This window comes from Centropristis striata, chromosome 12 (assembly GCF_030273125.1).
Source record: "Centropristis striata isolate RG_2023a ecotype Rhode Island chromosome 12, C.striata_1.0, whole genome shotgun sequence".
Classification (NCBI taxonomy): Eukaryota; Metazoa; Chordata; class Actinopteri; order Perciformes; family Serranidae; genus Centropristis; species Centropristis striata.
Window position 1 is genome coordinate 34,527,675 of NC_081528.1, and position 17,395 is coordinate 34,545,069.

General features: G+C 36.8%; 1 protein-coding gene across 1 annotated transcript; it reads left to right on the top strand.

The window, feature by feature from the left end:
- Positions 1-197: 197 nt before the first annotated feature.
- nox1 (NADPH oxidase 1) lies at positions 198-16,944 on the top strand. The gene is made up of 13 exons (XM_059345772.1): positions 198-274; positions 492-587; positions 2,608-2,718; positions 4,307-4,391; positions 6,351-6,496; positions 7,992-8,185; positions 8,278-8,404; positions 8,745-8,837; positions 9,988-10,229; positions 11,274-11,436; positions 11,618-11,764; positions 14,219-14,343; positions 15,572-16,944. Exons 1-13 carry the CDS (start codon positions 230-232, stop codon positions 15,696-15,698), a joined length of 1,701 nt encoding a protein of 566 aa, XP_059201755.1. The 5' UTR covers positions 198-229; the 3' UTR covers positions 15,699-16,944.
- The last annotated feature ends 451 nt before the right edge of the window (positions 16,945-17,395 follow it).

Here is a 17,395-nt window from a genome sequence, read left to right on the forward strand (position 1 = left end):
TTCCAGTGGGTAGGAATGTGGTCACTCGGCTCCAGAAAAGGAAACCTCTCCTCCAAACTTCCTCAATAACGCAATCTCAGTCGGTGCACGGTTTGTTTCCTTTGTGTCTCATCACCTTTGCACCTGCAGCCGAGGTGGGAGGAGTCAGGACAGCAGGGAAGATAAAAGAGCAGGTAAGGGTGAAGATGCAGGTAGGCTGCTGCTGCTGAGTCGAGATAAAGAGCTCAACATGGGAAACTGGATTATAAACAATGGACTTACATCCTTCATACTGGTGAGTTGATATTACTTACACAGAAGAACCTTCATTTTCCAAGTCGCAAAGATGACTTGGGGGTGATAAAAGGGAGAATTTACGCAAAGCTTTTGTGCGCAAAATGCAGATGTCGGTGTCAGAAATACCACGTTTTCAACAACAGTGCAAATATAAAAAATTAACTTTAATGAAGGACTGTGCTTATTCTGTGACGTACATGTGTCTGTGTCCGCAGGTGGTCTGGATGGGCATCAACATCTTCCTTTTCGTCTGGTATTACTTCTACTACGACTTGAGGGATGATTTTTTCTACACGCGTCATCTTTTAGGGGTGAGTAATTACTGACGTACAGCTAAAATTTAACAATTAAACAGTGGTTAAAGGAGTACGCAGTCATTTTACTGAAGTAAAAATAGAAATACTTGTTTCAATTGAAAGAACTGCATTCAAACTCTAAAGTAATATCGCCAAAGTAACACGTTAAAGTACTCATCATATAATTTATAACGTACATGTGCATTTCAGGTGCTTTATACTGCAAGGTAGCTTAAAATACAGGGATTCGCAACCAGGTGCTCTTTTCCCCGAGGGTCCGAGAGCAGCTCAGATCATTTGAAAAATAAATAAATTGGGTTTTGATTAAAATACTATAATAGGTCGTCACCCTGTTAAAATTATTTTGTCAAAATTGAGGTCCAGCCTCATGTCAAGTGTGTGACTTAAGCGGATTTATTATGCCGAAGTCAAAATAAAATGTGACTTAGGCAATTTTTTGAACATGCCTTTGTGACTTAAGCAAGATATGGCAACACTTTATTTTGAAGGTGTCTACATAAGAGTGACATGAGCTTGTCGTAAACATGACATGGCATGTGTCATGAACATGAATGACACTTTGAAGTAACATTAGTGCTCATGATACTTGTCATGCCATGTTTCTGACACCTTCAAAATAAAGTGTTAAGTCACAAAGTCATGTTCAAAAAATTGCCTAAGTCATTTATTTCTCTTAAGTTACATTATTTACACACAGTGTTATTACTATGCCAATAGCCATTCTTTGTTACATCCTTTGTGAGTGAAATGATCGATAAATGTCATATGTTACACTTTTGGTGAAGTTTTTTGTGTTTCCTGCAAAACTTGAAAAAATGAGTTAGGCGATTATTTTAACAGGGTGACGATATTTAGCTATAGTTAAAGGCAATGGGTCCAATACTGTAATTGACTATAGCTGAAAGTAACGGATAATAAACGATGTAAATTGTCAATTAAGAGCATTATTTAAAGGATACACGGTAGAAATAACGCTAGTCGGCTAAATAAGTGGATAAACGGTAGAAAACGTAATGGATACGCGGTTAAAAGTGTAAGGTTAAGCAGGTTCAGAAGTTAATATAATTTATATTTGAGTTAATTTATTAAAAGATGCTTTTACAATGTTATAATGTTCATCAGTTGGCTGTTTGTGTATTTATGTTGCACATTTATTATTTACATGTTGAATGTTTGCAGCTGCGTCTTTAAGACAGTTTAGGACTGGCTTCTGATTGGTTAATTCAGTCTGGGGGGATGTGAGAAACCAGGAAGTGAAGTTGTTATGAAGTTTGGTGACTGAAACAATTTGCTGAAAGTAAATGATAAACAATGGTAAGTGAAATGTGACTTAAGGATAAACGTTTAAAGTAATGTTAGGTAATATAGATCAGGGCCGATAACAACAAAAATAGCACATAATAGTTTAATTTAAGAGCTGATATCTAGCCATTTTCCTTGATAATAACCAAAATCATTATCAAGAAAACCATGGAAAATGGCTAGATATCAGCTCTTAAATTAAACACCTATGAGCTATTTTTGTTGCTATCATTTATATTTGTCCAAACAAATGTAGTTTTATTATATACTATATACTTTAGTTGTCCCATTAAAATGAACAAGAAATTGAAGAAAACAATGGTCTAATAATTTTCTCCATGACTGTAGATTGTGAATCAATGACATCTGACAGGGTTGTGATGATAAATTACCTCAGACCAAAAGGTGCTGGAACCACCGGCATAATCATAATATAATAATTATAAAACATAATCATTTATTAGTTGATTCTATTTTTTATTACTTATCTACATATACAAATTAACTAATCTAATAATGTAGTGCAGTGCAATATTGTCTTTCAAAATGTAGTGGTGTAAAAATATAAAATAGCACAAAATTGTAAATTATTTAAGTACAATTACTGCAAAATAAGTACAGTACTTGAGTAAATGTACTCTGGTGTTTTTCCATCATTGTTTTTTTAAATTACAGGCAGATTTATTTGGATATATTTGTGTTTTTATTTAAGTCTGCCTTGGCCTGGGCCAGAGCTCCTGCAGCTGTCCTCAACTTTAACTGCCTGCTGATCCTCCTTCCTGTGTGCAGGAACCTGCTGTCTCTGCTCCGAGGCTCCTTTGTGGTAAGGTCATGTTTAAATGTCAAAGCAGGGCGAGGTGCACTCACTCAACTAATACTTTTACCTTTTAGTGCCGGAGCATTTAATGCTCTCCTACAAACTAGTTTGACAGCTGTATGCATGTCAAGGAAACTTATCCCCGACGTTTCTTTTCAACTTAATTCCATATAATTCTATGGTATACAGTTGAAACCAGAAGTTTACATACACTATATAAAAAGACACATATGCTTTTTTCTCACTGTCTGACATGAAATCAGACAATCACCTTTCCTGTTTTAGGTCCGTTAGGATTACCAAAATTATTTCTATTTGCTAAATGCCAGAATAATGAGAGAAGGGTTTTTTTTAAGACAATTTTTTATTACTTTCTTCAAAGTCAGAAGTTTACATACACTAACATTATTATGCCTTGAAACTATTTGGGAAAGCTCAGATGATGCTGTCATGTCTTTGGAAGCTTCTGATAGGTTCATTGACAACATTAGAGTTAATTGGAGACACACCTGTGGATGTATTTTAAGGCTCACCTGAAACACACTGCTTCTTTGTGTAACATCCTGGGAAAGTAAAAAGAAATCAACCAAGATGTCAGGAAGAGAATTGTGGACTTGCACTAGTCTGGTTCATCCTTGGGTGATATTTCCAGATGCCTGAAGGTGCCACATTCATCTGTTCAAATAATTATACCCAAGTATAAACACCATGGGAATGTCCAGCCATCATAGCGCTCAGGAAGGAGACGGGCTCTGTGTCCCAGAGATGAACGTGCTTTGGTCCAAAATGTGCATATCAACCCAAGAACAAAAGCTAAAGACCTTGTGAAGATGCTGGCTGAAGCTGGTAAGAGTGTGTCACTATCCAGAGTGAAACGAGTCCTGAGACATGGGCTGAAAGGCCACTCTGCCAGGAAGAAGCCATTACTCCAAAAGAAATAAACCATATAAACCAATAAACTTCCAAAGACATGACAGCATCATTTGGGCTTTCCCAAATTGTTTCAAGGCATAATAATGTAACTGTATGTAAACTTCTGACTTTGAAGAAAGTAATAAAAAATTGTCTAAAAAAAACCCTTCTCTCATTATTCTGGCATTTAGCAAATAGAAATAATTTTGGTAATCCTAACGGACCTAAAACAGGAAAAGTGATTGTCTGATTTCATGTCAGACAGTGAGAAAAAAAGCATATGTGTCTTTTTATATAGTGTATGTAAACTTCTGGTTTCAACTGTATATACTTTTCAAAACATATTTTATTATTATTTTGTGAATAGTTTGAGCTTAATTTTATGTGTGCACTTATCTAAATGCATTTTAATAATATTGTGTGAAGGACTTTGGGCTGCATCTTGGTACAACAGCTGTTATCCAGATTGTTGTTCTTGTTTTATTATCAGTAATTTAACTCCAACTATAATGTTTCTCTGGGTGATATTGTGCTGTTCATGTTTCCTTTAACACCCGACATCTCCCCCCTTGAACAGACACATTTCTGGAAAGTTTCACTATCAGCTTTAGAAAGATGTCCTTTGTCTTATTTTTTGTCTGACTTTCCTCTTCTCTTCTTTTCTTTTTCTTTATCTTCTCAGTGTTGCGGCAGAACAATGAGGAAACAACTGGACCATAATCTGAGTTTCCACAAGCTTGTTGCGTACATGATCGCCCTGATGACAGGTAAACTTATGCAACTTGCAAGTTTTCTCTTTCATCTTTAAACAAAGGTTGTTGACAAAGGAAAGAAAAGACCGAAAGTCAGTAACTGGTTCATTTATAGCAATAGAAACAGTTTTCAAAATCTTATATGAACATTTAAGCTTGGATTAAAGTTAATGTGTATGCAGTTTATTCATTGTCGTGAACATAGATTGTGTAACTATTTTTAAAAAAGAATAAAACAAAGGGAACAATATAAATCTAACACATCTATGCAGATGATTAAGTTATGTATGTATCTATCTATCTAGAGATGTTTTTTAATGTTTGCTTTTTGCCCAGACCAAAGACAATATACTGTTTGTGCACAAACACTGGTGCATTTATTGTGTCCTATTTTGCAGATTGTGCAAACCTGTCTAGACTGAAACTTATCAGTGTTTATCAGATCGGTGACAGACAAAAATTAAGGAAAAAAAGTTTTTACTCCTTCCTGGTGGTAATGTGAAACTCTAATGGGTACAAGTTAAAGTTAACATTACTTTATGCGACTTTTTCTCCCACAATACTTCCTCCTTAACCACACAGTAAGACAGACAAATAGTTACAGAGGTCAAAAGTGTTAAAAGGGAGCATGGTTGAGTGGGAAGGGGAATAGGAGGCAAACAAAGTCGAGAATAAACATTGACTTAAGGTGTGTTTAAAAGAGTTTTGCCCATATTTCTGTCTTATTGAACCTGAGTGCAGCGACTCCAAACATTTTAAATAAAGCAAATTTAAAACATACTTAAAGTACCAGGGTGCTGGTTGTTTTAAATGTATTTATTAAATATTTTATCCTTCACTAAAACAGGTAGTTTTGTTGAACTTGTGATCACTTTTGTAAGACAAACTTGTGTACAAAACAATACATAAATACGATATACAAGTATAGAAAGATGCACAGATTATTCACAATCACACATAAAAAAATATTTACAAGTGTGATTGTAAATGCATAACTACAACCTTTTGGATTTTCCAGTTAACCCTTTATCAGACAAAGAACTATATTTGGTAACTTCAGGTAATATTTCGAGAAAAAAGTTGCAAATTTACTAGATTAAAGTGGCAAATCTACAAGAAAAAAAGTCGCAGATTTAAGAGATTTAAAGTGGCAAATCTGTGCGAAAAAAGTCACAGATTTATGAAAAAATAGTGGGGAAAAAAGCAACTTTTTTCTCGCAGATTCACCACTTTAAATCTCATAAATCTACGCATTTTTTTCTTGTGGATTTGCCACTTTAATCTCGTAAACTTTTCTCAAAATATATATTTTTTGTATGTTTTTTTTTTTTACACATTCTGGCTGTATGTAATATCCTCCAATATTCTCTAGGGTTAAAATTTGGAATTTGCAAGTATTTCAATGAGTGCCCTATTAAGGGTTAAAGTGGTGAATCTGGGAGAAAAAAGTTGCTTTTTTCTTAAATCTGGTACTTTTTTCGCACAGATTTGCCACTTTAATCTAGTAAATTTGCAACTTTTTTTTCAAAATATTACCTGAATTTACCAAATATAGTTCTTTGCCTGATAAAGGGTTAAATAAGAGAATGCAACTTCATATTTGGAGCTTGTTTTATATGTATACAGCAAAGTATCTGAATTGTATTTGCCTCGTCACAAAAAAATAAGCTTTTAGAAATTAACTACTTTTTTATAATTCTGTTTCCAATCACAGCCACATGTTGGAGAAGTGTCAAAGTCACATGACCACCACACCACACCTTAGGGATTTAATGAGTTAAGGTGAAGCATAAAGCTGAATGTGGGAGATTATAGAAGATTTGAAGTGTTTGTTACACAGGTGTCACCATGGTTTCTTATGGGTTAAAGTTCAAGACAGCAGAAGTGTATCTCAATCAGGAAGCAGATCGCCTCGTTAGTATGAATAATGAAAGTGCAGCAGCAGTAACGTGTCTCTCCTCTGTGTTCTGACAGCCGTTCACATGATCGCCCATCTGTTGAACGTGGAGTGGTACAACAACAGCAGACGAGGAGTTTATGATAAACTCAGCGATGCTCTGTCAAACCTGGAGGACACAGACAACACCACCTACCTGAACCCAATCCGCACAACACACATTGTAAGTTATCATAACTTATTATAATGAATTAAGACACAATTTCCTCCGGCAAGTTCTAGGGAATAGTGTTCCCTAGTAATCCCACAGTGCTTTTAAAAGTATCCCATCTTCTTTTAATTTATTTAAAATTTATTTTATTTATTTTTTCTTTTTTACCTTTGTCAATTCTGTATTTTATTGCACTTTTTGCACTTTTATGTGAAGCACTTAGGTGCGGCTCAGCCGTCTGTAAATGCGCTATATGAATACATTTGACTTTGACTTGACTTGACACACACACACACAGATACAAAACACCCTTCATGTTTTCAATGGTTTAATTTTTAGAGCAAAAATGGCAGAAAATGCTGTTTTCATCCTCTGAAATATGAAGATTTACATCTCATCTTCTGTTTTATATCATATTAAACTGACTATATTTTGGTTTTGGATGGACAAAACAAGATATTTAAAGAAATCAGCTTGAAATTTTAATAAATCGGATGGATTTTTTTCCATAATGTTCTGTCTTAAAAGTGTCATCAAGCTGAAACAATGCAGTATCTCATTTTATAGACTGAAATATTTGAGAAAAAAACAAAATAATCATTAGTTGCAGCCCTCGTTCTCATGTAAATTGAAAGATTATATGCTCATCTACAAACTGATTAAATTTGCCAAAACCTTTAGGACAATGTGTTTCTGTTTTTTGATAGCAATTGAACATTTTCACAGTTTAAAGAGGATATTTAACATGGCAACATTCATTTATTTATTATATATATATATATATATATATATATTTACACTTGCAAAAATAGCTGTCACCACAAACGAGAGGTTAGATCAGGGGTGTCAAACTCTGGCCCGCGGGCCAAATTTGGCCCGCAGTGTAATTTTATTTGGCCCGCGAGGCAATACCAAATTATTATATTATTATTGTACTATAAAAGCTGACCCGCCAGTATTATACGGCGCATTTACCGCTAATACTAGATTTATTATTGTTATTTTATTTTTAAATGTATTAACCTGTTGAAAAACTATATTTTGATATTTAAATCAGAAAGATGCAAATAGAAAAGAGGCATACGATTTTTATTTGATTTTTATTTAATACATTAATGACACTGATGTGTTTTTATTTGAAATTTGATTTTGCATGTCTGCACTATTTAGTTATATATTGTATGTTTATAAGCGTTGCTGGTTCCATATTTAATGTTAAAGCAAAACATGTTTGGTATATATTAAAGGGTTTATTTGTTCAATGTTGGCCCGCGATTTTATTCAAGTTTTAAATTTTGGCCCATTGTGTATTTGAGTTTGACACCCCTGGGTTAGATAAATGTTGTGGAATAATAAAAAGTATTTTTTCCCTCTAAAATAAAGTGTAGTGGAAGTAGAAAGTCTAAGTCCAATCGATCTTCACCACCATCCTGAAAGCTTGTGTGTCCATCGTGTCACTCTTCTTCTTCTTCTTCTTCTTCTTCTTCTTCTTCTTCTTCCGTCTCAGGATGCGCAGCAGACTCCGACCTACTTCGTCTTCACCACCATCGCTGGCCTCACAGGCGTCATCATCACTCTGGCGCTCATCCTCATCATCACTTCCTCCATGGAGGTCATCAGACGCAGCTACTTCGAGGTCTTCTGGTACACCCACCACCTCTTCATCATCTTCTTCGCCGGTCTTGTGTTTCATGGAGCCGGGTAAGGGAAAAGCCTCAGCTGTATGTTTGTAAGGCTTTGAAGCTTTGTTGTTGTTGTTGCAAGCTGGTTTCACTCATCTGTCCCGTCTGCAGGTTCATTGTGAGGAGGCAACAAACAACAACTCCACCTCACAACATCACCTTGTGTAAAGACCGCAGTGACGACTGGGGAAAGATTCCTGAGTGTCCCCTCCCTCAGTTTTCAGGAGGACCCGCAGCGGTTCGTTTTTTTTAATGTTTCGAAACACTAAGTTTTTACAGCTATTAACCCATTGAAGCCTGGAAAGGGGATACGTCGTTTTGTAGTATTTGTATAAGCTCTCAAATACTTTTTGAATTTCATTTCTATCTGCTACAGAGGCTGAAAAATCTATTATAATAATCTATTATTTAGTAGAAGTGTTGAATTTCCAGAAAAACTTAAGGTTTTCGGGGTTATTTTAAAATCACCCAGAGGTTTTACAGGCGTTTAGGCCTCAATGGGTTAATAATATTTACTAGTACAAATAAAATAATCGTTTCTGAATTGTAAACCATTGTATTTACTTTGCTTGTTTTAGACCTGGTGGTGGGTGATCGGTCCAATGATCCTCTACGTCTGTGAACGTCTGCTGCGTTTCATTCGCTACATGCAGTCAGTCGGCTACAGAAAGGTACGTTTCATTCTTGATTTGTTGTTTCCAGTGGCGGTTCTAGACCAGTTTTACTGTGGGGGCCAAGGAGGGGCCAGTGTTTAATCAGAGGGGCACATTAAAAAACGTCAAAATTATATTTAACCCTTTATCGGGCGAAGAACTATATTTGGTAACTTCGGGTAATATTTTGAGAAAAAAGTTGCAAATTTACTAGATTAAAGTGGCAAATCTGAGCGAAAAAAGTCGCAGATTTATGAGAAAAAAGTGGGGAAAAAGGCAATTTTTTTCTCACAGATTCACCACTTTAAATCTCATAAATCTGCACCTTTTTTTCTCGTAGATTTGCCACTTTAATCTCGTAAACTTTTTTCTCAAAATATTATTTCCGTATGTTTTTTTTTACACATTCTGGCTGTATGTAATATCCTCCAATGTTCTCTAGGGTTGAAATCTGGGATTTGCAAGTATTTCAATGAGTGCTCTATTAAGGGTTAAAGTGGTGAATCTGGGAGAAAAAAGTGGCTTTTTTCCCACTTTTTTCACGCAGATTTGCCACTTTAAATCTCTTAAATCTGCAACTTTTTTTCTTGTAGATTTGCCACTTTAATCTAGTAAATTTGCAACTTTTTTCTCGAAATATTACCTGAAGTTACCAAATATAGTTCTTTGCCTGATAAATGAGACTTTTAGCTAAAATAAAGGTTTTGAATGCTTAACCCTTTAAGTATATTTGGAAGAACTACATTAATTGAAGCAATGAGACTTACCAACATTAACAATTGTTGTTGTACGACAATGACATTTCTCATTTTTGTGCACAATTACTTTTTTATAATTTTGAAAGTGCAGTACAGTGAGAATAATCTTTATATTTAGCTTTTATTGCACAATTAAACTATGATACAATGTACACATTTTTGGTTCCTTTTGTGTACAATGAGATATTATTTGAACAAAAAATATGTAAGAATTGTTCCGTCGTTCATCTTTATAAATTGATAATTTTATTGTTAATTTGACACAGGGGCCACAGCAGGGGCCAAGGGCTTCTTCACGGGGGCAGTGGCCCCTGGAGGCCCCTGTGTAGAACCGCCACTGGTTGTTTCCTTCTGGTTTGTTTGCTAGATGATGTGATGGTGGCTTCACCTGTTTCTTCTTTTATTTTCAGATCGTGATGCATCCGTCCAAGGTGCTGGAGCTGCAGCTGGTGAAGGACGGTTTCAAAATGGAGGTGGGTCAGTACGTCTTTCTCAACTGCCCGGCCATCTCCCAGCTGGAGTGGCATCCGTTCACCATGACCTCCGCCCCCGAGGAGGACTTCTTCAGCGTCCACATCCGCTCGGCCGGGGACTGGACGGACAAACTGATCGACATCATGCAGTCGCTGCCGGAGGGAGCACAGGGACCCAAGTAAGAGCTTATCCACACCAGTTTTACCTTCTTTACACGGGCTCTCCGTTTCTGTTTTAGGGTTGATTTTCACATTTTACTCATACAGATTATATTTTTGACCTTTTAATCCCTTATGAGTTTGAGTCTGGGCTTTTGCAATCAGACCTCCTGGTACAGAGGTTGGTATTTTGTCCACCAATTGGTGCCTCTTCTGCATTAATTTATGGCAGAGAGCAAAGGACTTTTCTTGGGTTCATTGTGTGTTAACAAAAATATGTATATGCAGTAGTGTTCAAAATAATAGCAGTCCAATGTGGCTAACTAGATTAATCCAGGTTTTTAGTATATTTTTTATTGCTACATGGCTAACAAGTTACCAGTAGGTGCAGTAGATTCTCAGAAAACCAACAAGACCCAGCATTCATGATATGCAGCTCTTAAGGCTGTGCAACTGGGCAATTAGTTGAAAGGGGTGTGTTCAAAAAATAGCAGTGTCTGCCGTTGACTTTACAAACTCAAAACTATTTTGTACAAAGTTTTTTGTTTCTGGGATTTAGCAATCCTGTGATCACTAAACTAATATTTAGTACAGTTTTTTATAACTGCTTCACATCTGTGTGGATGGAGTCAACCAACTTGAGGCTCCTTTCAGCTTTTATTCCACTCCAAGATTCTCTAACAACATTCATCAATTCAAAAAAAAAAAACTGCACCTACTGGTACCTTGTTTGACATGTAACAATAAAAAATATACTAAAAACCTGGATTAATCTGGTTAGTCACATTGGACTGCTATTATTTTGAACACTACTGCATATATATATAGACTACCCATATTACTCTTTTTACTTTATCAATAAGTTCCATGTCCTCTCAAGGTTGAGAGTTATTTTGATCTTGATATTTTGTTGCTTGGCTGCATAAAGGCAACTACTTCTTATGAAAACCTGAATCAGTTTTCTCACACATTAAAGCCAACATTATGTCATATAAAACTCTTTTTAGATCTTTTGGCACCTTGTGTTTATTTAAGATGACACTTTTGTTATTGTTGTTCTCCAGAATGGGTGTGGACGGCCCCTTTGGCACAGCCAGTGAGGACGTATTCGACTATGAGGTCGCCATGCTGGTTGGCGCCGGCATCGGAGTCACTCCCTTCGCCTCCATCCTCAAATCCATCTGGTACAAGTTCAAGATCTCCAACCCTAAACTGCGCACCAGAAAGGTAATAACCGAAACAGCCAAAACGTTTACCAATCCACCTGAAACCTGTAAATCCTGTTATTGTCTGGCAAATAAAGAACGCTGTGTGTTCCACACAATCCACCCGTGTTATAGTCATCAGCAGCTCTTTTGTAAGAGGATCATTGTTTCACGTGCCCTTTGTATCTGCTTCCTGATTTCAGATCTACTTTTATTGGCTCTGCCGGGAAACACACGCCTTCGAGTGGTTTGCTGACCTCCTGCAGGGCCTGGAGAGTGAGATGGAAGAGAGAGGAATGGCGGATTTCCTCACCTACAAACTCTATCTGACTGGATGGGATGATAATCTGGTAAGTGTCTGAATCAGCCACAGAAAAATACAGAAGTCAGATTTGAATAAGGATAACAAGGTCATACTTTACGACAGAACTATGTAATTTACACCAAACCGCCACACCTGTACAACATTCCCGACATCCAGGCGCTACCTCATTGGAGCTGGGCAGATTTCAGTTTGTTGTAATGATGGGCCAATTAATTTGTTCGGTAACGCTTTATATTAAGGTCCTTGTAATAACCATTAATTAACAAGTAATAAGGCCCTTGTAAGTCCTTACAAGATGCTTCTTAACATTATTGTGTGTTTATAAGCTTATATAAGTGTTAATAATGGCATTACAAACACCCATGACCCACCCATTATGTCTTTGCCATGCCTTTATTAATCTTATTTTGTTTGCTTATTGATATTAAAATATACTTTATTGCTCATCTATTATAAGTTAACTATGCTTTTTGCAACTACCGGATCTAAAGCAAGAACAATGCCTTATTACTTGTTAATTAATGGTTATTAAGGACCTTATTATAAAGCGTTACCATTTGTTCTTGTAATGCCACTTAGAGATAATCTGCATCAAACAATGCCTGCACTGATAAGGCCAATAGAGAAAAAATGTCTATGGACACTTCTGCTGACAGCCTTATCAGTGTTTTAATCACAAGTTGTTGTTTTTTTTGTTTTGTTTTTAATTTTATTGATTGTGGACATTGAGTATATACATTTTTCAAATTCCAAGTGCATTGCAGACAGAGATGCAATACAGATATAAATGATCATTTAAGCTTAACATTTTTGTTACATATATTAAAAAAAAAGATAATTGCCATTATATATATATATGGGCCATCTGTCACACTGCTCTCTAAATATCAGCATCAGCCATTGAAAAACCTGTTTCAGTCAAATACTAGTTTATTGTGTCACTGCTGTCCCTGAAACAAAATTATAATATTAGTAGTAGCACTAAATATATTTGGCAACTACACTGAAAAAAAGCCAACTCGTATATTTTGACCTGAAACATTGATTTAAGTTGGTAAAACTTGGAAATATAAATTACTGACATTTAGGGCAAAAATGTAAGTTAGCACAACAAAGGAAGCCAGTTGTCTGCTCAAAAACAAGTTGGTGAGTTGTTGTTACTTATATCTTTAAGTTGGGGTTCACAACAAGGGACAATAGTTCTGTTAACTCTTATTTCTTTGTTGGGAAATTCGGTCATTAGCGAAAGCTAGCGGCTAACTGATGCTAGCGGCGCTGCTTGCTACAGCTACAAGAGAAGCCATTAGCGTATCAATGCTAACTCAAAATTGTGATCGCAACATTAGCTGACATTTCATAGCGGCGTTACAATCGTGCCAATTCAGCACATTGCAGAAGTTAGCTAGCCTGGGTATACCCAGACTGCCTTGCGCGCTCGAATTTGATTTCGAACCTCCAGACGGTCTGGAAACGAGGCGATTATCTTAGCCCTGTTTTAGGGATCCAATCACAGAGCGGGGAGGGACGGTGAGACGATGACGCGTACTACTCGGCACTTGGAAGCTTTCCGGATCCAACATGGCTGCTGCGGACGCGAAACTCTCTTTAGCTGTAGATGGTGTTTTAAATAGTTTAGAGCAAAAGTTGAAAGGCGAAAGGTCTCTCGGCAGCTCCGCTGTCCCCCGGCTCGTAGCGAGATCACCGGTAGCGGGGCTATTAGCGCCGCACGGGCGGTTTCTGCGGCTCGTTGCGCCGAGCCGGTGAGACCGCCGGTCACCGCCGGTGATCTCGCTCCGAATCGGGGGACAGCGGAGCCCCCAGAGACCCCCAGCAGCTTGTTTATTGCCCATAAAATCAGTGGATGTGTGTGGCAGAATGACATGAGGGGGAATAAAGCGTGAAAATAAATAATCTTGCAGAAAGCGAGAACTGGAGAAGCAAAGCAGCAGCAACACTCTCTCACAGACACACACACAACAAACATCCATCTCTGTTGCTCTACTACGTCATCTGGTATAACTGATCTGATTGGCTAAGAGCTACCTACAGACGCTTTGATAGACATTCTAAGCGTCCAATAAACGGCTCTGGAGGATCGTAAACCACACCTCCTCTACGGAGAAATGCATTGTAGGTGTCCAGACCTAATCTCCAATGAGATTTGGTCTGGTGTTAGCCAGGCTAGAAGTTAGCAGAAGTAAGGATTAAAAGTTATTACAATGTAAAATTATAAGTTAGTACAACTTACAGTTGAGTTGACAAAAATCTGAATTCAGAGTTGAGCAAACTCAAAAACAAAACTTAAAATATTTAGTTTAATTGTCCAACTTAAAATTTTATCGAAGTTTGTTGCCTTGAAATTTTGAGTTCACCCAACTTTTTTTTGCAGTGTATATGAAGTATAAAGCTTAAGATTGGCACCAGCAGGGAGGTGGGCTTTAAGAGGTTAAACTCAGCTGTGTTATCTTTGTTTGTTCAGGTAAATACTGAGAGGATTCGCAGCGATGAGGACACAGACGTCATCACTGGGCTCAAACAGAAAACTCACTACGGCCGACCCGTCTGGGACAAGGAGTTCGAACAAGTTCGCAAAGAGAACCCCACGTAAGATCAAATCCTGTTTAGAAAATATTTTCTTTTCCTTTACCAATTTAATGCATAAGTCATGTACTTTGTCTCCTACTTTATAGTAGGGATGCACTGATCTGACTTTTTCGGTCCAGATCCTAATACCTGGGTTTTGGGTATCGGCTCATACAGAGAACAGATTTATTACCAGCTGTTTAATTAATAAGCTGCATGCCTTACAGTGTGGACGTCACTGGGATCAGGGGCCTCCAGGGGCCACTGCCCCTGTGAAGAAGCCCATGGCCCTTGCTGTGGCCCCTGTGTCAAATTAATAATAAAATGATCAATTTTAAACGATGAATGATGGAACAATTCTTACCTATTTTTTCTTCAAACAATATCGCATTGTACACAAAAGGAACCCAAAATGTTTACATTGTGTAGTTAAAAGCAGTAAAAGCGTGTGTATATTAAAAAAAAGATCATTCTGACTGTACTGCACTTAAAAAAAAAAAAAAAAAGTAATTGTGCACAAAGATGAGAAATATTATTGTCGTACAAAAATAACTGTTCTTGTTGGTAAGTCTCATTGTTTCAATCAATGTACTTGTATCTTCCAAATATACTTAAATGAGATTTTTAAATAAGCTAAAATAAAGGGTTTGAATGCTTAAATATAATCTTTGCAGTTTTTAAATATGCCCCTCTGATTAAACACTGGCCCCTCCTTGGCCCCCACAGTAAAACTGGTCTAGAACCGCCACTGACTGGGATCAATCTTTCATGAGTAATCAAGTAATCAACATCAGGTTTGACTTAAACTTAAGCTTTCTATCTAACATTTGTAAAAACAAAATGTAACAAATAAAGACATTAATGTACATTTACTTAATTATTTATTATTAAAACAATATGTGCTCCAGCAGCTTGGTAAAGACTCTAAACCCTCAGTGTCAGGTTTGGATCGGTGCCTCCCTCTTTTATAACACAGAGATGGTGGAAAATCCCCAAGAAAGTCCTGCATTAAAATGCCTAAAAATGATTAAACCTTACATTACAAGTCGCAGATTTTAAACACTGTATGATTTACCTACAATATTGACTTGCATATTTCCATTTTTTTCAACTTTGTAATTTTAAGCAATTATTACAGGTGTTAGTACAGCACTTGCATGGATTGTGCACTGTAACTTTTCTACTCTTTGTTTTGCACTTCTCACATTAAAACTTTTTTTAAAAATGAAACTCTCCTCCATGTTTTCAGATCTGTGGTTGGAACTTTCCTGTGTGGCCCCGCAGTTCTTGCTAAAGTCCTGGAGAAGAAATGTGCCAAATACTCAGACGTGGATCCTCGAAAGACCAAGTTTTACTTCAACAAGGAAAATTTCTGAGTCATAAAAAACAACAGGGAAACGTTGTCTGGGCCTTTTGAAAGTGAACAGTGGGCGGAGAGCTTCTTTCACCGTGGATTACAGTAAGACAATTAATGATGACAGAGCTGTGGGACAACCTGTTGCTGGGTGTGTCGTGACTCTCTACGCTGCAGTGATAAAGAGGCGGGGCTCGTTGTTTTATCAGCACGACTCAGGGACTTTCTTTACATCTTTCATCCATGACGAAACCATGAGTCATGGTCTCATTATCCACTATGACTCATGGTTTATACGGTCAGTTACACTCGCTCACTGCATCATTAACTTTAGGATACAGGTGAAGGCCCTCGTAGTTCCTGAGACCTCTATGAAGGTTTTGACTCCATAGTGCACTTGTTGTTAGGGCTGTACCGAATGCTTTATTCTGTTTAGATTTGAAGCTTCTATTGGATTAAACAACAGTGGCGGTTCTAGACCAGTTTTACTGTGGGGGCCCAAGGAGGGGCCAGTGTTTAATCAGAGGGGCACATTGAAAATCGTCAAAAATTATATTTTAGCTATAATAAAAGGTTTTGAATGCTTAAAGTCTCATATTTGGAAGAACTACATTGATTGAAGCAATGAGACTTACCAACATTAACAGTTATTTTTGTATGACAATGACATTTCTCATTTTTGTGCACAATTACTTTCTTTTATTTTGAAAGTGCAGTACAGTGAGAATTATCTTTATATTTAGCTTTTATTGCACAATTAAACTATGTTACAATGTACACATTCTGGGTTCCTTTTGTGTACAATGAGATATTGTTTGAACAAAAAATAGGTCAGAATTGGTCCATTGTTCATCATTATAAATTGATCATTTTATTATTAATTTGACACAGGGGCCACAACAGGGGCCAAGGGCTTCTTCACAGGGGCAGTGGCCCCTGGAGGCCCCTGTGTAGAACCGCCACTGTTAAACAACTTAGAATTTTTTTTCTATCCATCAACTTTCTAAAAATAAATACATATGCAAAAAAGCTGCAGAGCATTTAAATGTCAATGTTATGAATGAAGCTTCAAACTATTCGGTACGAACCTACTTGTTGTTTGCACATCATGTGGAAAAACTACCTTTTTTTGCACTAAGATTAACTTTTGAATGAAGGCACTACACAATTTAATGCTACGGGTTCATTTCATACTTTATAATCCACCACTGCAGCAGCTCTGCTTCAGGCTGCAACCAACCATTACTTCCAAAATCCCAAGTTTTCCCAGTTCTCCCAGTTCAGATCCCAGTGTTCTCATTTTCCATTTAATCTAATAAGAAATCAGGAGACTGAGTCAAAAAACTCAAATCTTCATTTAAATAAAATATTTAATTAATTGTATTTTATTTGTTGGGGCCAGTGATTTTTGAGCATTTTTCTTGAATGACTGACTAAATTATCAAAATTGTTGATTTCCAATTTTTCTGTGAATTGATTAATAATTTTAGCATAATCTTTATTTTTTTCCACTCAAGACAGAGCCAATGATCATGTTCACTGTAAATACTGTAATTATCATGTTGACCTTTTGTTCAACCATTTTTTTCTCTAAAGCTTCACCAGTTGAGGAAACAGGTTTCTTGGAAACAGTCAGTGGTTTTATTATAACCCGTCAAATTAGCTGGTAGTTCCTTATCAGTGATAAGATGACAGGAGGAAGACTTCCCGTCACGTAGC